This window comes from Urtica dioica, chromosome 12 (assembly GCF_054948205.1).
Source record: "Urtica dioica subsp. dioica isolate 48M chromosome 12, U.dioica_male_clone48M_v1_H2, whole genome shotgun sequence".
In the NCBI taxonomy this organism is placed as follows: Eukaryota; Viridiplantae; Streptophyta; class Magnoliopsida; order Rosales; family Urticaceae; genus Urtica; species Urtica dioica.
This window is the reverse complement of record NC_142767.1, coordinates 18,780,993-18,805,142: the sequence shown is the minus strand read 5'-3', so window position 1 is coordinate 18,805,142 and position 24,150 is coordinate 18,780,993. Positions and strand designations below refer to the sequence as shown.

Genomic DNA, 24,150 nt, shown 5'->3' with positions numbered 1-24,150 from the left:
GGGGTCGCTAGCTATTCATTGATTATCTTTGTTACATTGTGAGTCCTATTACGCTTCATTTACTATCCGTTCTGGATCCTTGGAGTATAATGTTTGTATAAAATCCCCTCACAGTAGACTTGATTTGATTTTTTTGCCTCAGACCTAGCTTATCTGTTTCTAGTGTCTGTTGTCTCGTCTTATTTCTAGGCTGTTCAATTGAATATAAGATATGAAACTGTTGAGGGTACGAACTTTGATCGGTGTTTGTTCAGATGTGGTAGCATTTATTTATCTAATTTAAACCTCTATTGGTGATTTTCAACATCAACCAAGATCAACTTACGGAGGAGTGGTCATGGTGCTGCCTAAGAGGTTGAAATCAGGTACTTCACTTTCTTATATATGTTTCTTGTAATCTATACTATTAACCCCATCAATTTGTTTTCTATTGTGGAATTTTAAGAATTTCCTCCCGGTTCTATTTGGGGCCTTGTTTGTCCAGGGAAATTGTAGTGATTCAAAAATTTATTTTTGCTAAAATATCAATAAGTTTTTTGCTTTTGTGATTTTGATTTTTTGTTATATACACCATCACTTTATATGTGTTTTTTTACGGTGGAAAAGAGACTGATATATGTAGTAGGTTTAAAAATATGTAGAGGATGAGATATATTCAACTAGGTCATTTAATAATATAAATTTGTCTCCATAGCAGAAAATGCTGGGAACTTTGATAATATGTAGTTTTGAAATAGAAAGTTGATCTTACAAGTTAACAACAAACTCTGATGGTGAGTAGAGTAATGAGGGCGTCCGTTGAGGTGAATGGGGTGATCTACCGAAAGGACTATTTGGGCACTCAATACTCTGTTGGTATTGCTTTCGTAACTTTGATACCACCACCATTCTTTGCGTCCCATCTTCCGGATGCAATTTTTCAGTAATATCAAAGCACATGCAAACATTAAGATCATGCAATTTTTTCATGCTATTTTCATTACGAAATCATAGCTTGATGCCTACTCCAGAGCTGGTATGTAATGCATTTGCCTGGTTTTGACACACTAGTGTAGTAAATTAACTATGTTATTGCAAGAAATCGTTGTAAAAATTCTTATGGTACCAAACCTTCTGGGTTCAACCATCACAATGAATAAGTGGGAAATGTTGTCGTCCAAAACCAAGTTGATTTACTTCTTCATTTTATTTACACTTGTACTTTATTTTTTGTCTATTATCTCCTTCCAGGCGTTTGGCATGTGAAGAAAGAATAACAATTTTGCAGGGAGTGAAATGCGAAGATGAAAACATTGGTTATTGCTTCTGAAACGTTCTAATCAATTGGAGGTTTCTCTGATTCCATCTTCATCTCGTTTTCTTGTGCTCTAAGTTCCTTACACGATTTCTGAAAAAATTGGATTCATGAATAGCCCTAGTCCTAGCCGAAAAGCTAGTGGCTCTCCATTACAATACAGTCAAATTATGTTTAAACACCGGTCCTCGGAGTTTCAGTATTCTCTTTTTCTCATCATCAGGTTGTCGAAGAAGTCCGAGACCCTCGTAAGATCATAACCCGTATCTAATTCAAAGGCGTAGGAAATATCTCGAGGTCCATACTTTACTACCCTGACTAATTCCACAGTTGAAGCCGCCCTTTTTCTTTCTCAATACGGCGTATGTATTTGGTTTCTAATTACTGGTTGTTTTGAAAGGCCTCTGAATTTATTTTCTTAATTTCTTTAACTGCTTTTCAGTTAAACTGCAAATTTTCTCAGGGAATTTGTTTTGATGTATGCATGACATTTTTCCTGAGCGTTGGACAACTTGTTGAGAGATAATGCCAAACGCGGGCAAATACTAGGTGGTTTTAAATCTTATGTTTTTTTTTCTATTTTCTTTTCAACGGAAACAAAAGTGTAAATCTTTTTTTTTTCTTTTCTGTAATATAATTAGAAGCATATTCCAAAGCTGCGAAGATGAAGCTTAAAGCACAACATGTCAGTGTGCAATACTGTTCTTTTCACCTCCATGTCCATCGCTCAAAAGGTAAAGACAAAACCAAGATGGTTTGGGAAGAAAAAAAAAATTATGAGTGAGATCCTCTTGCTGGGTTTGGATCTCACTGGGTTTGCATATATACTTTTCTAATTGAAATTAACATTTTTCTTTCTTTCTTATCAATGGTTAAAAGGTGCGAACCGGGTTAAGTCGTACATATACTGAGTCATGGACTTATTTCCCTTGTCGCTTCATGTGTGTCTAAGAATTGTGTCAGTGGGTTTAAGATTGGACAAGAGAAGAAAGGGGAGAACAAGATAAGATTAGAAGATTTGAATCGGCAACATCGAACTTTTAAATAGAAGGTACGCTTTTCGTTTTTGCAATTTAGTACCTGGAATTCACCGTTACTTCTTAAAATCTCTGTGATTGTGATCTAGGACGCAACGTCAGCAAATATGGTCTGTAGACATGGAGTGAGCACGGTGTGAGGAAATTGGGTATTTCACTTTCTCCTATAATGTTTCTTGTGCTCTCTGCTCTATCTTTCTTATTAACTTACTTCCCAGTTTCATGTAGTCATTTGGATTATTATACGTCACTTTCTGATTCCATATACCTATATGAATTGCTCTCTATTCTAATTATGTAACACCCGAGAACAGCACCGCGGTGATTTGCTGATAGCCTATAGTGGAAGGTAGTGTAGAACTTCTCAAGATATTTGACTCAAATAATGGGAAGGCTTGGCAAAGATTCAAGGTTTTTTTTTTTTTTTTTTCTATTTCCTTCTTAGCTGAAAGAAAGACATAGGTCTGCGTTTTATTCTCTTAAATCTTTTCTGACTGTGCTCGAAAAGCTGAAAAGAGTAAGCTTGAGCGAAATTTCAATGTGCAGGTGTATCTCAATTCAGAATTGGAAGTCGAAATCCTCTTCTCTTCTCATCCTTTCGATGATGGGTTGCGAAACAATTTCCAAGAGACTGACTTCGTCTGATATCCTCTTTATTACGTTGCATGTATATACTGAGTCACATTTTCTCTTCCCCAGTAAATGTCGTTCATGTTGTCTATGAGCTGTGAACAGCATGCTTTGAATCCAAAAAAGCTTCTATGAGATCACACCCGTAGATGATGGGTCAGAAAACAATTTAAAAGGGATTGTGAGTTTCTGTTAGTTCACTGCTGAAAAGTAAAACGCAAGCCTAGCCAATTGCTTCCATGAGAACACACTCGTTCTGAAATCTGATTTGTTGACCTTTAAAATGGCTTGCTGCCACTGCTGAGCTATCTCTGAGGTCAGTGTTTCCTTTTGATTGCCATGTGTTATCAGAAATACATTTTCTTCTTGCACACATTCTTAGACACGTTTGAGACCACTTGATTTTGGTACTGTTTATTCAACTCATATTGAGCGCGTATTCTACAGGTTTAATGACTCTACTTTCAGAAAGTGTTACTGCTTATTAGTATACTGAACACGAAGCCAAATGCTTGTATTATGTTACGCATTGGAGTATTTGCTTCTGGTAAGTAATTCAAGTTATTCTAATTTGTATTCTGTTCCTCTGGTTTGTGTTCACTTCTTGTCAACACTATATTTTTCCATTAACCTATACTAAATAAGATTCTGACCTTCCAATAGGTTGGTCTATATTCTAATAATTTGACGGTTTCAGATTTATAGCACTATTTTGAAAATGAGAGGAAAAAGATTTTGTGTAGAGCCTTCTGCAGTAACTTTTAGATAGAGGGTGATGGGATGAAGCCATGAATTGTTTTTAGGGGGGCTAATATTTCTTTTCAGACTGACGATAATGAAGAAAATATAACTTTATTTAGAAGAAGAATATGAATATAATTTTATATGTTTTGGGTTTAAATAATAACACTGTTGACGAATAGATAGGCTTCTATTGTTACAAAAAAAAATTAAGAAAAGCTTTAATTTTTTTAATGAGTAAGGCTTATACAAAAATATAGCGGACTTGTAGTTTTGGTTTTAATGAAGTTTGTAATACAAGAAGGATATTATTTGAACCATTTCATAATTATATGAAGACACGTGAGGTATAAATTATACAAGAACTACATATCACATATATATTTATATTGAATTAGACCATATTGATCAATAATCTCTTTAGCTAAAAAAATAGCCTTAAAAGAAAATTTATCATTAGTTACATTTTGCATTTGTCCACCTAGTTGAACAGGGGAAATAAAAAAAAATTCAAGGGGCTAAAGCCCACCCTCCAAGTCCGCCTAGCTTCGTCCTATGCTGAACATGCAGGGTGGAATGAGTTAATTCGTCATATCTCTGTAATACTCATCTGATTTTTCGGCTTAGAGCTTTTTTTCTGGAGCACGATGGCTTTGACATGACATCATGGGAGACTCTTCATGGAGTGGACGTAGTTTTTTTTTTATCTTTTTTCTTTACTCTTCATCTTTTTGTTATACCGTTTTTTATTGCCTTGGTTTTAGTCTCTTCTCTGCTAGAAATTCTCCATCATATCATGTAATTTCTGCTATTTCGTTTATGAGCGAGCGTCTAGGAATTGAACTTTTGCCTAGAAGGATAAGTGGATGAAGAAGATAATATCAAAGGAAAATGGTACTTCACTCTTTCTATGTTGTTTCATGTCTAGGAATTCTAAAACTGGTCTACTGTATAATCTACCTCCATGGAAGCAAAGGAAATTCATTTATATAACTGTTGTTTATCTTCAGCAACTGAGATTCTTTTTTTACAGATTTACTGTATGTGCGATGGAGTAGAGTGCTTGTTGAAGAGCTGTGGCAAAGGTATCGGAGACTCGCGGTGGATGAGGTTGGGTATGGCCACCACGAGATCCATATTTACATTCTTGAATGTGTTTGAAACTATAATTGTTTTGCCTCAAACTAGAATCCAAGATCTCGTTCAAGTTTTGTTAAGACACTTTCTTCCCCTCACGCTTTGTTCATCAACGTTAATATGGTCGTAGGTGTTTTATTTTATACACCAAACATTTGGCTAATAGATTATTAAACACCGACATAAATTTGTAAATAATTGTGTGTTGTATTAAATTGTAAATTATAATCTGCACAGAGAGAGAGAGAGAGAGAGAGAGAAACATTGGAAATAGCACATGTAATTTTGTATAAAGTTTTCAAAAATGAGTAGTTTTCATCTAGTTTAGTTTCACTATTTTATACTCTTATTTTCTTTTCTTTTTTCTCCTTTTTTTTACTGTTTTATTCCTGTAAATTTTGTAACATTCATCTACTGTGCATTTTACGAGTGGAATTGGAAGCCTAGTTCTCGTCTCTTATCTTTCTAACCAGGGGGAGTAAAAAACGTGAGAGAGTTGGTACGAAACGCGAAGAGGAAAGTGAAGACTGCTTTCGAAACGATTAGAATCAATTGGAGGTATCTATGATTTCATTTTTTTTTCCTGGTTTGCTCGTTCTGTAAGTTTCTTACCTTAGATTTCACGTTGTTTGCTTTGGATTGGTGAATAGTCCTGAACCTCACCAATTTCATTACACCATGTTAGATTTCTTCTGGTTCCCCGAGCAGTACCGGAGTATCACTATTCAACATTTCTAGCCTTCTGGTAGTCTCCCAGAAAGGTCTGAGTCCTTCGCTAGATCCGAAATCTTGAAGTAAATTATAGGCCATGGAAAATTCTCGAGGTTCAAGATGTATCGCAAACCTGGGCTCTGGACAATTAAGGCAAAAAGATAATATATTTTCGCATCATTTAACTACGCACTGATCAGATTGCTCTAACCTTCTGCACACTCGTTATAGGTTTAGTAGCGTCGTCTTTGGTAGTGGCTTGGGAACTAAGAAAGCAATAGCAATTCCCTTTGTTACATTCAACAACCATAGTTTCTCTTGATAGCTGTAATTCCAAACAACAAAACTATATAACTCATGATCTAGAGAGCATTAGAGTACTTGAATTGACTTGCCTACAGTAGGTTAATGCAATAAAATGCTGGTTACATCTCATTGCTTTGTTACATAAGTTTTCCAATCCAACGATGTCTCGAGTTTTTTTCACGGGAAAAATGTCACTTCCGGCTGGCCCGGGAAAGCACTGACCACCATATTTTCGTATGACTCTTGTGTTTTCTTTTAGTCAATGGTATGTGCTCGTCAACAAGACAGTTTCTGGTATGTGCTCGAACTGTTTGACAATTTAAGGATTCATATGATGCGAGTTTCCATGATTTTATTTGTATAACGTGGATTTTTTCAAAGGGCTACTAATATTGATGAACAGTGTTGATCGTCAGCAGTCGAGGGAAAAAGAATTCTGCTTAGAAAACATAACGAAAGCCTTCGGGATTCTCAAGACTGCAGCAAGTAGATAAGTACTACATATATATATATATATATATATAGTGTGTGTGTGTGTGTGTGTGTTTGTGTGTGTGTCAGTGGCCCCGTTATGGTTGATAATTCCGCTACTGCCGTATATTCTTGTCTGGCATGGAAATGACGGAACCGTCATAACTAACTCATATCTAAAATATTAGGTGATCATCAACCCTGTTCTCTCCGCAATTGTTTATAATATTTTTTTTGGCTATGTGAGACTCGTTGTTTGGTTTGGTGGGTTGAGCGTCGGCCATGATGCACGTACAATTTCTCGTTTCATTTCCCTTTTCCCTCTTTTTTTTTATATTTCATTTTTGTGTCTCACTTAAACTATCTTTTTTCAATCAAACTAGAAGGGGTATGATTATGTCCCTATTTTCAGTCATAGGAAGTTCTCTTTTTTCTTCATCACGTAAATTGCTAATATTTTGTTTGGAAGATTGCTGTCTAGGACTTAAGCATATCAGCCGAGGTCAAATGCCGAAGAAGCTTTGTTCATCCTCTTTTGTAGTTTGACTATCAAATGCTTGTAGTTTGACCTTCAAATGCTTGCTGTGATTAGTATGTGGAAAGTTGCTGCTTTTTTAGTGCTGGTATGTTATTTTATAGGCATCAAAATGTGCATCTATTCTCATGTTGCATTATTGCCCTTGTCTGTTTATTACCTATTCAATTTTCAGCCACCTTTTTTCATGAGTTTTTATTTGGATAATAAACATTTTTATTTTTAGATAAATTTATTTCATTACTGTTCAGCTTATATCCATGGTGGCTGAGATTCATTTTGGCATATAATTATATTTTTCTGACTTGACCACATGTTTTGAGTGCGTTGTGTATTTTAATCTGAACTGCACTTGATTGTTACTGATATTTTTCATGACTCATTGGTGTCTATGATGTTGTTTCTGTCTCGTAAAGATTAGTAACATTTGATTTGTCATCTCTTTCATGTTATATGGTCTCCATTTTGTACACAACCTCTTAGAATGAATCTAATATTGTTCCAACCTGTGTATCATAGAATATGTGGTCGTTTACTTTCTTATGATTTTTGCTGTTTAAAGTTGTCTTGATCAGGGATAATAAACTGAAAGGAAAGTAGCCTTTGTTTTTCCATTAGAATCCCATATTTTATCCACTTGTTTGTTGGAGGATCTGTGTTTTATTTTATTTTTCTCTCCAACCTCTTTTTAGTTCATTTAATCTTTCGTTGCGATATTTCGTTCTGTTAGCTGCATCATCGCGAGAATTACCAAAAGCAAATTATTTTTTTTGTTAAACAATCAACAAACTTATGAGGTGTTTATGGGTTGATATCTTTAGTAATATGTGTGCTCATGCTTTGGCCAGGCCAGAAATACATGCCCACTGATTACATTTACATTTCTCTCTATAATCAGTTTTTAGTTATGTAAATATAATTAAGTGGAGATTGTGAAGACATCGATGATATGATGTAAAATGCTGCTACCTTGAGATTTTCTGATTCTAGCTCGAGGCAAGGGTGGTGTGACTTTTTTTTTTTTTTTAACTTCATTAGAATCATTTTCATTGTTTTCCTGTTCATTTTACTATTTTGTTTTTCTCTTTAGCTTTCATTTTATCAACTTCATCAAAATACCTTGTTTCTCCTGAACTTAAAAAAAAAGTTATATTTTAGCCCTTTTATTATTTTATCTGCCTAATATATCTTTAGTTGGTCTTTTGAAGTTTTATTTATATATTTTTTATAGCTTCAATTTATTAATGTTTACAACAAAATTAACAATTCATGCCTTTCAAATTTATCTATCATATATAAATTTGAGTATAAAAAGTTATGCTGGATTTTTCATAAATTAGATTTTAACCCCTCCTATAGAAGGTTTTTTTTTTTTTTTTAAGTTTAGCCTTATAAAATTAGTTTAGATATTTAACCCCTTTAGATTTTCACTAATTCTGGCTCTGCCCCTAGAAAGTCCTCCTCTACTCTTGTGCACTTGTGTTGCGCCCAAAGATTGATGATTTTGTAATACTGTTAGTACAACTGTGAAAACTTACCAAAACCAAATGCTTGTTTGTGTTAAACAGTCAACAAGCATATCAGGTGTTATGATCATGGTTTAGGGTTAGTATCTTCTTTAGCGTGTGTGTTCATGTTTACATCGTTTCTTTTGGTCATGAATCTCTGATTACAGTTACAATCCTACCTAACGTTTGTTTTCACATTTATGATTATAATCGGCTTAAGAAATTGCAGATTGCGAGGACATAAATGTTATTATATTAAATTTGAAAACAATTGCTTGGGATTTTGTTATTATGCATCTCATATGACGTAGATTTACGCTGATTCTCGTATTGTTGAAAATGAAATTCTTGCTGCACCAGCCCTCCCAGCTCTCCGGGTTTGATTTTACTTTTTATTTTTTTAGACATAATCATCTACGGTTCAATTACATGAATAATATGTTAGTATAGTAATCATCCTATTTTATTAATATGATCTTATTATTGTAGAATAACCCCTCTTAAAATCTTGTCTTTATTCCAATTTGGATGGCCCTGTTTAATACCTTGTCGAGATTATGGTTTCGAATTGTGAAAAATCAATTTTAAGAAAAAATAGAACAGATCATATTGCTATACGATGTAGCATAAGTTTCCTTATGGTAGGATTTTTTTTTTTTTTCCGTTTAACACTGAGCTACCGTTTGTCTATGATAGATTATTTTAATGTATGAAAACTTTACATACTATCGATCACCAAAATTTGATAGCAAAACAACAAATTACGTGATAATAATAAATAAAAATTTAAAAAAAAAAAAAAAAAAAAAAAACCAACGACAACAACGAAAAATTACCGATTAAATTAAAATAGAAATTCAAAATATAGTGGCCAGTTTTTCAAATTTCCAAATTTATTATTTATATTAAAATTAGGATGATTTTGCATTTGATTGTTTTCCAAACTTGGAATTCGTTGAGCAACTAGCCCGCCTCACCACCGACAAGTACTAAAGAATTAAGAACATATTTCCCCACATAATTTACTTTTGACAGTAAGTGTATCTTCTAATAATTAATTAATAAATAAATTAAAATTTAATAATGTATACAAAGTTGCAATTGACTTCCATCTTGCTTGTTTACATTTGTTGATCCAAATGAAACCAAAAAAAATTATATTACATCTCAAGCATTTACCATTATTAAAAATTGTTAGTGGTTGGTTATAGCATGATTCATCTATCTTTACTTTAAACGGGTAACAATGATATGTACCTTTAAGGAAAGTTCTTAAATTAAATCATTTAAAAAAACAAATTAGTGGTTCGCAAAGCAGACAGCATATCTAATTTCCGGTCAGTTTTTAATATTCTGTGGCATATTCTATAATCTGCTGAGGTTCTCTTGATTTTTGCGTGTATTATTTTAATGGGGGGATAAAGGCAAGATGTGGATCACAAATCACAATACAGCATACCATTATATTACGCTAATTGTCCTTTTTTGCCGTTAATATAATCAATATTTTATTGTACACACATAGTGGAGATATATACATAAAATGAATTATGTATAAAATAAGGGAGGTGTTGTAATCAGTTAAGCTTTAGCTAGATGACGTCTATTTTTTTTTTCTTCCCACTAATTGTTATGTATTTGTTTTATAGTACATATTGAAGTATGTGATGTCGATTTGAGCCAAGTATACTCGTGTGAGTATTGTATGCATATCAAGTGAAGAGTCCTAAATTGGTTAAATCATTCCTAGCACTTAGTATTGAAGCAACCAAATAAAGTATATAAGGCAACTTTGGGGGTGCCATATGTACAGGGCTACAGGCTAAAAGGTACACTTACGGCCAAATTTACCCAGAAGAATTCACATGAAGAAAAAAAATTATTAATGTGAAAGTAACAACCCCCATAATATGGTCCACAATCACATGTAATCGCTTTCATATGTTACCTTTTATTTTCTTTTCTGAACTACTGTGTCAAATTCAAAGAATATCTTTCACTGTTGTGTGCTTTTAAATGGCCACAGGACATTTCTATTTCCACCTCAAATTTGACATCTTTATAAAGGAAAAATACAGCGCCTCATATGCATAATCAGATCAATTGTTTACTTCTTTTTTCTTTTTTTTGAAGAAGTTCCATTTACTTCTTCAGTCAATACTCAATACAATACCTTTCCATGAATGTAAATAAAATTATTAATATCATACAAAAAATATTTACACACAAACTAGAGTCTAAAGACAGACCTCCCAAAACCCAATTCGTCTCTTTTGTTTCCCTTCCAAGGGGGAAAATGTCCCCCCAAAATAATGGAGAAGCCTATATGAAAAAAAATATATCCTCTCCTTTTCTTCCCAGGTTGTGACTTGCGTCCCAAGTAAAACCCCACACACAAAACGAATTCATTCTATGTATATCCACGTGTTCACCGTTCACACGATCTCCTCCGGCGAAGAGGAAGGCCTCGGAGCCGCCGCCCCGTGGGCCCTCGAGTCCTCGATCTTCTCCGCCACCTCGGAGACGACGAGCCGCGTGAGAAGCAACCCCGCGATCAGCGCTGAGCCCATGAGCATGGTGAAGACCAAGGTCCAGCTGGAGGCGGAGATGTAGCCGGTTATGAGGGGCCCGATGGCGGCCCCGACGGAGCCCGTGCCGTCGATGATGGCGGTGACGGTGGCGAGGGCCCGCGAGTTGCCCTTCAAGGAGCTGTGGGTCCCGAGGTCGGCGGAGACGGCGGTGGTGATGAGGGCGTAAGGCCCGTTGACGAACATTCCGGTGACAAACATGAGCGCGATGTTGATGGCGAGCGAGCAGTGGCCGTAGCTCCGGTAGAAGAACAGGGCCGGGATCGCGCAGTACATGAAGCTTGCGGCCGTTATGGCGCGGGCCCCGAGCCGGTCCGATATGTGGCCCGCGAGTATGCCCCCCACCACGCCCCCCACGTCGAACATCGTCGAGAGGTTTCCCGCGGTCTCGTTCGACAAGTACTTCCCGTCAATAGCTGCAATAAATGATGTACCAATTGACAATCAGATGAGTAATTCGTGATCTCTCGTTCGTATTTACTAATGTGATGAATTTTTTGTAAATTTTGTAGATGGTCACTCTCTCGATGATCTTCGACAAAGATTCGATGCAAACATGAAAATAAATTAACCTAAGTGGTTATTTATTTGTAGAAAATTAGTAAAATAATTAATTTAAAGGTTTGACACGTTTGATAAAGTAAATAGCCACTTATAGGCGTCTTACGTAAATAGCTAACGTTTGTTATATATAAAAGTTGTTATTTACCTAAAATTTAGGTCTGAAAGTAACTATTAATTTAAAATTTACAAAACATTACTATTTAGCAATGTCAAATGTTTAAGTGGTTATTTTTCTAATGAAACAATTTTTTATAGGTTTGGAGAGTAAGTTTCCCATGATTATAACTAATTGATAATAAGAATAAGAAGAGCAAGAGTGTAAAGTATGTTTGAATTTTTTTTTTCTTACCTGTGTGACTAATGTAGAAGGGAAGCCAGTAGAGGAAAGTGTAGGCGACCAATTTGGAGAAGAAGAGGCAAAGAGCGAAAGGAGCGACTCCGGGGATTTTCCAGGCCTCGATGAACCCGACGGGCCTCTCTTTTCCGGCTCCCGAGTTCAACAGCAACGGCTCATCGAGCGTCTCTTCTCCGGTCCCCTTCTTCAGCGGTTCCGGCTCGTCTTCCTCGCAGACGACCCCGACAGACTCGGGGCAGACCGGCAAGAAGAAGAAAACCAACAACCCAACAAGACCGATCAACACCCCGGGGACCAAAAACGACCAACCCCAGCCATAGGCCAACAAGACCGAGCCGAGGACAGAACCGGTTATGTTCCCGACCGAGGTATGTGCGTTCCAAACCCCCATGATCAGACCTCTCTTCTTCTTCCCAAACCAGTTTCCGACCACCGCCACCACCGACGGCCATCCCGTCGACTGAAACAGCCCCGCGAACATCTGGGCCGCCAGAAAGTACCAGAAGCTGTGGATCCCGGCCCAGTACCCGAGCCCGAAAACGGACGTGAAAACCCCGGTCCCGATCATCCCAACGGCGAGGAATAACCTGAGGTTGAGCCGGTCCCCGAGGTGGCCGGAGAAGTACATCCCCGCCGCGTAGACCGCCAGAAACGCCACGTCGAGCTGCCCGAGAAGTGCCGTCCCGCCGGGCCCGTTGAACGGGGCCCACCCGTCCCCGAGGGCCCACGGAGAGGAAAGCCTGTTGATTGGCTCGCTGACGTAGGTGATCCGCCACGTGGCGGATTTGAGGCCGAGGTCCGAGGATTGCGGGTCGAGCGAGCTCTTGACCACGCTCGTGGTCTTTCGGGCCGCGTGGTAGCTCGCGTAGGCTAAGAAGGTTATGATGAGAACCAGGGCTTGGTGTGTCTTGAAGGAGAGCCTTGATTTCTTCACGTGCTCTACAAGCTTTATGCCCAGAGGCTTGTTGTACTTGCTCTCTGGTCTTGCCTCTGCCATTGCAGCCATTTTTTTTAAATACCTGGATGATAAAAACAAATTAATTGGTTTGTTGATCATTGCTGATTGAGATCCATATCCATCAAGATCGTAGATTGAGTGATGAAGTGTTAAGAGTGTAACGATGGAATTTGAAGAAATTCGGGGGAAAAGTCACGGTCGGGTATTAATTAGTTAGCGAACAGTCGATAACTAAAACAACAATCATAGAGCGGTTTGAATTTGAATTCGTTAAATAATCATTTTTTTTCCTACGGAACTATTCAGCTTTATTCATACGCAAATCAGGTTGAGAAAGAAAAAACCATCACGCGATAAACCGACAGACTCAACCAGCTTTTTTTTTTAAAAAAATTCTCGTAACTCTAGAAAATCGCTTGTATTTGTGCAGAAATGATGAACATAAAATTTCAGATGTTTTTCCTTTTTTGTTCAAAATTACGGAGAGAGTAAAACGAAAGCGGGAAATTTTGATCAGGAAAAAAAAAAAAAAAAAAAAAAAAAAAAAGACAAGAACTATAACAGAAATTTATGACTAAACAGAGCTCAATGTACGAACCAACAAATTTAAATCCGGAAGAAAAAAAAATAATCGAAGTGCTGATAGGAAAACGTAAATGAACGAACGTACCTCGATGGATTAACTCAGATTGAGCTTTCAGAGAATTTCCTCTCTCCACACGCCTGAGATATTTTCTCTCTAACTCTCTCTCTCTCTCTCTCTCGATATTTCCGAGACTCAGTGTTGATTCTGGATACTGATTCTCACTTTTAGACGAGTGAGCGAACGATTTCGATGCTCTGTCTGAAATCTGAATAGAAATACTTCGAAAAAACTGTGTGAAAGAATGGAGGGGAATTCTGGATTCTAAATAAGCTTGTTGGTAATCGGTAATACTGGCTCAATTACTATATTGCCCTCGCCTACCAATTTGATTCCCCAGTTTCAACCTTGGGTTCTTGTTCCATTGGTTGACCATAATACCCTTGGGAGGAGTACCAAGTACCAACTAGTCCCATTTGGAGTCGCAAATCTCAATTACTCACGAAACCAACTTTTCTTCTTGACCGAGACACACTTTTTTGCTTTGGATAATTTTGCTTTTGTTTATTTATTGGTGCTTGATGTGTGTGCTTGCTCGATGGATACTCAATTTCTACGTGAGAAAATAAAAACCTTAAACTTTTTTTTTTCCTTTTTGGAAAAGTCTTAGGGTGACTTTTAAATTTTTGCTACACCATTGTGAAACACGCCGCTTAATAGATATTTTAATTTATAAATACATCTCAATCAGTTATGTATGCATAATATCTAGATGCAGTGACGGAGCCAGAAAAGCCCATCATGTGGGCTAATTTGGAAAAAAAAAATTCGGGGGGGCTTGATTGTAAAAAATTTATAAAAATTGTGCCAAAAGTATAAATTTTCAAGGGAAAAAAATGTAATTTTTTTAAAAAATGGGCAAAAAGTGCAAAAAAAAAAATTTGAGGGGGGGCCTGCTGGGCATATACTGGCTCCGTCACTGTCTAGATGGTTGAAAATAATAAGGAATTGTATAAGAAAGTCATGGTATACCTATTTTAAATTTTGAAATATGTGTTCATTTCGTTAAAAAAAAAAATGACTCTTTCATTCATATAACATCTAAGCTTATATTACAACAACAAAAATATTGTAACGATCTAACAAAAACAAATTGCTATCTTAAGAGATTGAACTCATGGTTTGATTCAGAATGGAATATTTCATATGTTCTAATAAAATAATTCTTTATTTCATTTTTAAGAAAAATGGAGTTTCCGTTAGATCGTGCAAAGGTTTCCTCGGGCCAGACGGAGATTGGCCCTCGAGTGCAAAGGCAGAAGGGAGCTTGACTGCAAGACCCACCCGTCGAGCAGGGACGAAAGTCGGCCTTAGTGATCCGACGGTGCCGAGTGGAAGGGCCGTCGCTCAACGGATAAAAATTACATGTTCTCAAGTAAGAGTAGACCTCATATAAGCAGAAGGTAGTAGCATTAAGTATTGTCACCCAAATTAAATGGTTGACAGTATGTTCATTTTGTAAATTATCATTTGACAAAGAAGCTTTTTTGTCTAAAAACCAATCAATTAACGATGTGAGTAACGGTTTTTGTTTGCTTGAGATGATTAATTCACAAAGTCGAGTTTCTTGTGCTTTAGAAGTAAATTTAAGTATTAGAGATTAGTGAATTTGAGTATCGACAATATATCATGATAAGAATCTATTAGATATTATACTAATCGGATAATGTGTGATTAATTTGGGCTGAATAATATTTACAAAAATCATATGCACACATATGCTAGTTATTCAATCAAAGTTCACTTTTTTGGTCTCTTATAGCTAAATATGGCACGTTAACATATAGGATATAGCTAACGACATAGACTAGTAACATCGCCTGTTTTCTTTAAGCTTTATAATGATGATTTTTTTCTACATGTACTAATATGAATTATATCACATGATCAATACGGAATTTATAATAAAAGTAAATTATTAGCTTATATTAGTTTGATTGTTTGATAAAAAAAATGTAGAATTTTTCATGTTTTTAGTATCTTGCTTAAGAAAATATTTGTATTATATTTTATTTTACTATGAAAGTTTAATCGGTTATGCAACTAACTCCCGCACTTAAATAATTGGCTCACTTGTGAGTCACTTCGTAAGAGATTGCGTAGTTAGACTTAGAATGAGAAGTTATACTAGATTGCAATGCAAATTAATATATGATATCCTATATACAGTGATCTACAACTAATGTATCCATAAAAGACAGCTCAATATCTCAGTTCCTATCAAATTCGTTTCCGTTGATCAATTAAATAAATTTAACAAAAAAATAACATCTATATATAAGCATATTATTAGTACACAATTATTGTAGGAATTTTATGCCCGTTTTCACCCAGTTTTGAATCGGCAAAGGCCTTTCTCACACAAACATAAACAAACAGCCCTAATTACTCTACGATTCAATATTTTATCAGAGAACCAAAAACACCGAATTAAAGCAATTAGAAACAAGCCAAACAATGCAGACGATTGAACAGAGAAATAAAAGTGCAGAAAAGTAAATCAACACAGAGGATTTATCGTGGTTCGGCGTCCAAATTGCCTACTCCACGTTGAGCTCGACAGATAAGCTCGTGCACTATAATCAGTCTCGGTTACAATACAAGATTACACAATATTCACCAGAAATCCAAAGAAACAGATCAATAACGATACAAGAACGAAAACCCCCAAAATCAAACCCTAGTTCTCGCCGTGACTCAATCCGAGAGCCACAAAACTGGAACCGCCGTCCACTTGGTCACAATCACCACAATCACGAAGAACACAATCAGGTTTTACTCCTTGGGCAAGGAATTCGGACAACCCTAAAGAAATGAGAAGAAGCAGAGAGGATTTCTAATTTCTTGGACGAATATTGTAGAGAGAGAGGCTGTGAGGTAGTGAGAGAAAGTGTATGAGTGTTATGACCTAAAACTAGGGTTTGGAGGCTTATATATTGCTTCAGCTGAGCCAAGACAAAGCCCAAACTCGGATTCCTTCTCAGCCACACGATCAGCTTCACTCAGACGGCCCAGATTCGCTGCCACGTCATCCCAAAACGCACAGCTCCACTTATCAGCATTTGATGTCGTTTTTTTTTCACTTCTCCAGCTCTTCAGGACTTGATTGCCGTATGGGCTTGGCCCAAGAGAAGTGGTTGGACCTCTTCATTCCAACAATCTCCACCTAGGTCCAACACCGACCCATACCCGATCTGACATAGTGCACTTACTTTCATCCGTGTCATTGCTCTCATCCCGGTCCGATAATTACTCGACGTGCCACGAGTTTAAACCGAAGTTAAACTCGACGTCCGTCGCTCTTTCGGATCCATCACTCCCATAGTTTGCTTCCCAAGGAACCTGAAACAATTTAATCACATCAATAGCAAGCATATTCGAAATGAAACGAAACTTGAAATCAACAAATTTCAACAATTCACAATAGGCTAAAATGATTAGAACGATACTCCTTGACCCTTGCAAACCAATAACCTTTTTGGGTTTACCCATGACCCTGAGATCCTCCAACATGTCATGGAAAAATCTCTTCTTACCCTTACGTGGTTCTACGACCACCTTTGGCTCGGGAAGAAGAGCGGTAAAGATGAGAGGGGATGAAAGAAGTTTCACCGAAGCACTTGTAGCCTCTATTTCTCCGTCTCGGAACACTCGCTCGTCCGCCGGAACTCCTAGATCAATTCTGTCCGTTTGACCACCGCAAGCATCACGCTCCAAGTCAACGATCAGATTTGAGCCGAGGTCTTGAGAAGGCTCTAAGACGTCGTTCTCCGGATTTTCAGCAACTTCTTGAGGCTCCACCTCAATCGGGACAGCCACGAATTCCTTCGGTGGCTCCACCTTAATCTCGACGCCATTGTCGATCACGGCATAAAGCACTCCACGGCTCTCTTGCCGATTTGTCTTCGCTGCATGGTTAGTATCTGAAAGACAAGTGTATCTAGAAGCGGAATCATGAGAACCATCCAAAACATACAAGTTCGAAAACTTAGTACCACTCAAAACAAGGTTCCCATTCCTAAACACATTCATCTTTCCACTAGACACTTCATATACACATCCTAGATCATCTAACACACCAAGAGAAATCAAATTCCTCTTAAGACTAGGAATGTACCTCACCCGAGTCAAAGTGACCCGCTTACCACTTTCCAATACGAACTTCACGGAACCGACACCAAGGACTTCACAAGGACGGTCATCTCCTAAGTAGACATCCTCCTCTACAACTTCTTGGAAATCTTCAAACCACTCCTTATTCGGACACATGTGGAAATCGCAGCCCGAGTCGAGGATCCACTGATCGTGGCGAGAAATACGACACACGTTCAAGACCTCACTAATCTCAACGTCCGCTACACCCGCGGTAGCCACGTTCGTCTCGTTAGTCTCGCTCCCCTTCGACTTCTTCCAAGCATAGCAATTCTTCTTTACATGTCCTGCCTTACCACAATGGTAACACTTCCTTGGTTCTCGTTCACCTGTATCAGAATCAAACATCTTCTTTTTCTTCGAAGATTTGTTAGTACTACTCGCAGTCTTATTATTCACATATAAACCAGATCCAGAACTAGACCTATTCTGATTCTTTAGCTCAAGTTCCCTAGTTTTGAGGGCAGAACAAATCTGATCAAAACTAGGCAAAGAGGTAGAATACTGAAATATGTCCTTAACAACTTGAAAAGATTCAGGAATAGAGTTCAAAATAATCATAGACATGCTAGTTTCATCTAAAGCTTGATCTGTCCCTTTCAACAATAAAGTGATTTTCAGAAATTCATCAATGTTCTCATCAATGGATTTTTGAGAATCCATTTTCCAAGAGAACAAAGAACCTTTCAGAAAAGCAAGACTAGGGGCAGATTTGTTAGAATATATCGACTCGAGTTTTACCCACAACTTGAGTGCCGTATCAGCACCATCGACCTTTCTGATAACCGTGTCGGAGAGGTTCATGAACAGCAAGTTGTACGCTTGTTCATCGACCTCCGATTTCTTTGTCTTTAATGCTTCCGGCCACTTCTCCAATTCTTTCTCCAGAGCCCAATGCGCTTTGTGGTGAGAAAGGAGAACTTTCATCTTCTTCTTCCATATATCAAAGTCGCTCTTGCCATCGAACACCGCCACATCAAGACGTGTCGAAGACATTGTACCTTGACAGAAGAAAAGATGAAAAGAAGTGAAAAATCTTAGAGTACAAGAAACTTATAGAAGAAGTAACTTGCACAAAGATTATAAACAAGATTACAAACTGAAACACAACAAGCTATGGACAAACTTGAGGTTTCAGACTTGTAACACAACCGAGAATATGATCTTGAATATTATTGACCAATATAAAGATCAAACAGCAGTCAAAACAGATCTATAAAAAACTTCAGAAAAGTAACAGGCACTAAACAAAAGATTTAAACAGATCGGTAAATATTGACAGTATAATAAACAGATCACTTATATTATCAATATCAAGATTCAACAACCAAGCTTTAAAAGACAACACTCAGGAAAAAAAAACTGAGTAACAAAGCGACACAAGAACAGAGCTGATACACAGATTAACTGAGAAAAAAAAAACAGCTGAAACAGTACAACAATTAAAGATGTACAACCAGAGACAAACACTAATAACAACCAAGAAAGCTTTAAACAGAGGCACAACACAGAATAACCCCGGGATTTATATATATCACAACAATAAACCCCCTTTGTTATGAAATGTCCTCCGTTCTTGAAGTTATTCACAGTCTCACAGAATTTCAGTTTCCTTCTCACGTATCACCCTGCAAACAGAACACAGCACAACAACAACAGTATCAAAATTCTTCAGAAAAAATTATTTAAAACAATTCTGAAACAAATATGTTGGGCTGTTGATTTGAGAGACCCAGAAAACTCGACTGGACTCTCACACACTGAAAACACTCTCAAAGACACAACTAGGGTTTCCTCCACCTCGAACTGACAACCACGAATCAGAAAACTCGACTGATCCGTGACCCGTTCGACAACCAGATCCAAGGCACACGAAAACAGATATAACAAAATCTGTCAAAAAACCCTAGAAAACCACACACAAGAACAGAAACCCTAGCTCTACCAAGATTCAAGAAAACTGGGTGCAAGATCGGATAAACCGAGAGCTCTGATACCACTGTAGGGATTTTATGCCCGTTTTCACCCAGTTTTGAATCGGCAAAGGCCTTTCTCACACAAACATAAACAAACAGCCCTAATTACTCTACGATTCAATATTTTATCAGAGAACCAAAAACACCGAATTAAAGCAATTAGAAACAAGCCAAACAATGCAGACGATTGAACAGAGAAATAAAAGTGCAGAAAAGTAAATCAACACAGAGGATTTATCGTGGTTCGGCGTCCAAATTGCCTACTCCACGTTGAGCTCGACAGATAAGCTCGTGCACTATAATCAGTCTCGGTTACAATACAAGATTACACAATATTCACCAGAAATCCAAAGAAACAGATCAATAACGATACAAGAACGAAAACCCCCAAAATCAAACCCTAGTTCTCGCCGTGACTCAATCCGAGAGCCACAAAACTGGAACCGCCGTCCACTTGGTCACAATCACCACAATCACGAAGAACACAATCAGGTTTTACTCCTTGGGCAAGGAATTCGGACAACCCTAAAGAAATGAGAAGAAGCAGAGAGGATTTCTAATTTCTTGGACGAATATTGTAGAGAGAGAGGCTGTGAGGTAGTGAGAGAAAGTGTATGAGTGTTATGACCTAAAACTAGGGTTTGGAGGCTTATATATTGCTTCAGCTGAGCCAAGACAAAGCCCAAACTCGGATTCCTTCTCAGCCACACGATCAGCTTCACTCAGACGGCCCAGATTCGCTGCCACGTCATCCCAAAACGCACAGCTCCACTTATCAGCATTTGATGTCGTTTTTTTTTCACTTCTCCAGCTCTTCAGGACTTGATTGCCGTATGGGCTTGGCCCAAGAGAAGTGGTTGGACCTCTTCATTCCAACAATTATCATTTGAAAACTAATTCCTCTAATATGGAAATTTTGTTATACTATTAAAAAAAACAGTCATCGAATTAAAAAATATATCACATATATATTTTGACAATGATTTTACAAAAGGCACTTACGTAGATAATGAGCTTTCACATAGAGTCATAGACTAAAAAAAAATATCTGCAGATAATCTATCATGAATTTGATATTTCACGTCACTCAAATTTTTTTTTTTTTTTTTTGGGGGGGTTCAAATAAAAAAGATATTTTATCGTCCAATCCTTAGCAAAAAAACGGATCACAACTGTTGACAATAACACTTGGTGTCGGGAAAGGTTGTACCTTAGTTAGGAGAGAAATAAATAACGTGTCATGGACAGTTATTTTCATCAAACTATACTTTTTAACTTATTATTAACGTCATAAATCTAAAATGTTTTTTTTCTTCTTTGAAACTCAACAAAACAATGAATTTAGTAGTCAATGATCATGTAAAGCCAACTGTATTTTGGCCCATTCAAATGACGTCTCAATCACACGAGTGAACACGTAGGCCAATGTTATAAATCGGATTGCTCACCGCTCGTTCAGTTTCATCCAAAATTGAAATGGCTTCAATAAATGCATGCTATATATTGACTAATTAGGAGTAAAATATTTCTGTATTTTTTTTTTTTTTTGTTATACATACAAACATATATTGATGCATAGAGCAATTGTTTGTGGCACTTAATTAGAAGCAAGGTTTGATTTGCACTTGTCCGTCGACGAGTATGTCGATGTATCGTATAAATTTATCAATGATTAAAGTAAAATATAATGGTGGATATAAAGAAGGATAAATTATTTATCGATGTATAAATAGTTTATTGAAAGATAATTCATAGGCAAACTAAATAATACAAGGGTAATTAAATGTTATTGATCCTTACGCATACAAAATTTACTAACAAATAATTTTAGGTTAACGCCAGCACTAAAACTTTTAACAATTAATCTTTGAGTCATAGAGCGAGTGTTTGTGTTTCCTTTGAAGCAAGTTTTTGCAAGATTTTGAATTGTTCGTTGGCCTCACTGTGAATTACCACTTAAATTTAAGGTGTCGGACTTGAGGTGTTGGTTCTCTTTCGAGAGATTAGATAATATTTATTGGCTAGTTGATGTTTGGATGTTTGTTCTAGTTATCATCATTGATTTTGTAAAAGTTTTTATTTGGTTCAAAGATAGAGAGATGCTTTGACAATTCATAGTAGGTTTGGTCTTCTGCTAAGGTCTCAATCGCGCTATTAGGCGACACTTTTATTTGCTTATATACTTAGCTTAACTTCGTGGAATTTATTTTTTTAATTTACTCAATAAAAAATTTTCAATTTGAAGGAAAGTTTTGCACCAAAAAATGACTACAGATGAGACTTGAAACTCAAAAAGATATTAAAACAATATTCACTAGCATAATATGAAAATGTAACAGAACAGAGAGAGAAACTAGATCGGAGAGGATGATATTTCAAGCAACTGATTTTGACTGATTTGTTATTGCTTGATTGTGAGGATTTATACATCTATACAAGATGACTGATAATTTACAAGTGTGCCACTGCTAGACGTAACCGCTGTCCTACGTGGCATTCACTTGCCTAACTAACTAACTACCAGCTGAGCTGGTTTTGATTCGCTACACTCTATACATGTTAGTTGCGTGTTGCCTAAGTTACATCAATAGCCCCTCTCAATTCGGACTCTGGTGGGGACAGAGAGGCATCAGCAAGGTGTAGTTTGTCGCTGAGAAAACTGTGCTGAGGGATCGAGAGAGCCTTGGTGAATACATCTGCCACTTGTTCTGCATTGTTCACAAACCGCACATCTAGTTCCTTGGCGAGCACGCGATCTCGAACATAGTGAATATCAATCTCTATGTGCTTGGTGCGTTGGTGGTACACCGGGTTGGAGGCAAGGAGATTCGCACTAATGTTGTCACACCAAATGACAAGTGGCTTCTCTACTGGGAGCGCAAGTTCAGTGAAGAGGGATTCAAACCACGCAATGTCTGTAGCAGCAGCAGCGAGGGACCTGTATTCAGCCTCAGTACTTGAGCGAGCAACCACATGTTGCTTTCGTGCACTCCAATTTAGGAAGTTATTGCCAAGGAACAGGCAGTGGCCACTTGTGGAACGACGACTGTCCAGATCACCAGCCCAGTCAGCGTCACTAAAGCAGCTGATGTTGAATCGTGTGACCGGCGTGAAGGTCAGGCCAAGAGTCACAGTACCGCGGAGATACCGTAGAAGGCGTTTGCACGCTGACCAGTGCACAACACTTGGAGCTTGAAGATACTGACTAAGCTTGTTGACAGTGAAGTCTATATCTGGACGAGTGCTTGTGAGGTTTTGTAAGGCGCCAATTGTGCTCCGATATAAGGTGGGAGTTTTCAAATGGAGGACTGTCTGTGGTGTGGAGTTTGGTGTTTTGACACATGGGGGTTGGACTTGGTTTTGCGTGTATCATGTTGGTTTTGACGAGTAGGTCAAGGGTATACCTGCGTTGGGTTAGATACATGGCTGAGGGTGTTCTGTGAACTTCAAAACATAGAAAGTAGTTAACATATCTCCTAGTGTTTTGAGGGCAAGTTTCTGGTTGAGGTCAGAGATTACTTGAGTTATGTGAGCTGAGTCATCTCCGGTGATGAGGATGTCATCAACGTAGATGATTAGGAGTAGGATTTTGCCTGCAAATTTTCTGTAGAATAAGGAATTATCTGACTTTGAGTTGACGAAATTCCACTGGTGAAGAGCAGCTCGGAGACTTTCAAACCAGGCGCGAGGTGCTTTGTTTTAGACCATATAGAGCTCTCTTGAGCTTGCAGACATGTGTTGGTTTCGAGCGAACTGATCAAATCGAAGCCATCGCATGAATTCAGGATTCAGCGATCGGACTGAAATTCCAGTTTCGTCAACGCAATCAACTAACTGTGGCGGTCGGAGAATGGTGCCGAGAAGAATGCCGTCGAGACTGTGAGCTTTGACTGCAGGGAGAACTTGAGACCGCCATAGATTGAAATTGCCTCTCTCGAGCCGTAGAGAAAGAGGATTGAGGTGAGTCGGTAGCACTTGAGTTGCTTGGAGTTCCGATGCGAGATTCTCCATCGCCGAAGTCGCCGAGCTTGAAGAAGCCATGAATTTCGCCGATTTGAGAATCCGATTTGACCTAGAGCCAGAGCTCTGATACCATGAAAATGTAACAGAATATAGAGAGAAACTAGATCGGAGAGGATGATATTTCAAGCAACTGATTTTGACTGATTTGTTATTGCTTGATTGTGAGGATTTATACAAGTATACAAGATGACTGATAATTTACAAGTGTGCCACTGTTAGACGTAACTGCTGTCCTACGTGGCATCCACTTGGCTAACTAACTAACTACCAGCTGAGCTGGTTTTGATTCGTTACACTCTATACATGTTAGTTGTGTGTTGCCTAAGTTACATCAATATAATATATATAGGAATATCCTCTTCTAAGGATAAAATTCAGAATAAAAGATAACTATTAGAAGATTATTAGAACTGTTTGATTAAATTATTTAATATGTAAATCATATCACATTGATTAATTAATTTTGTAATATAGTTATAGTTTCTGTAGTAGCGGATATGCCTTTGCATATCCGTTAATGA

At 37.5% G+C, this 24,150-nt stretch overlaps 1 protein-coding gene and 1 long non-coding RNA gene across 2 annotated transcripts; one reads left to right on the top strand and one right to left on the bottom strand.

The window, feature by feature from the left end:
* Positions 1–313: 313 nt before the first annotated feature.
* On the top strand, positions 314–5,277 carry LOC149379913 (uncharacterized). The gene is made up of 10 exons (XR_016294304.1): positions 314–365; positions 1,231–1,329; positions 1,518–1,843; positions 1,936–2,028; positions 2,174–2,345; positions 2,421–2,480; positions 2,646–2,742; positions 2,878–3,277; positions 3,409–3,508; positions 4,736–5,277. It is a non-coding gene; the product is annotated as an uncharacterized LOC149379913 (long non-coding RNA).
* A 5,178-nt stretch (positions 5,278–10,455) lies between these two features.
* On the bottom strand, positions 10,456–13,743 carry G3PP1 (putative glycerol-3-phosphate transporter 1). Its single transcript, XM_089603062.1, has 3 exons — positions 13,506–13,743; positions 11,872–12,896; positions 10,456–11,374 (listed from the first exon to the last, which is right to left on the bottom strand). Exons 2-3 carry the CDS (start codon positions 12,881–12,883, stop codon positions 10,806–10,808), a joined length of 1,581 nt encoding a protein of 526 aa, XP_089459188.1. The 5' UTR covers positions 12,884–12,896; positions 13,506–13,743; the 3' UTR covers positions 10,456–10,805.
* Between the last annotated feature and the right edge of the window lie 10,407 nt (positions 13,744–24,150).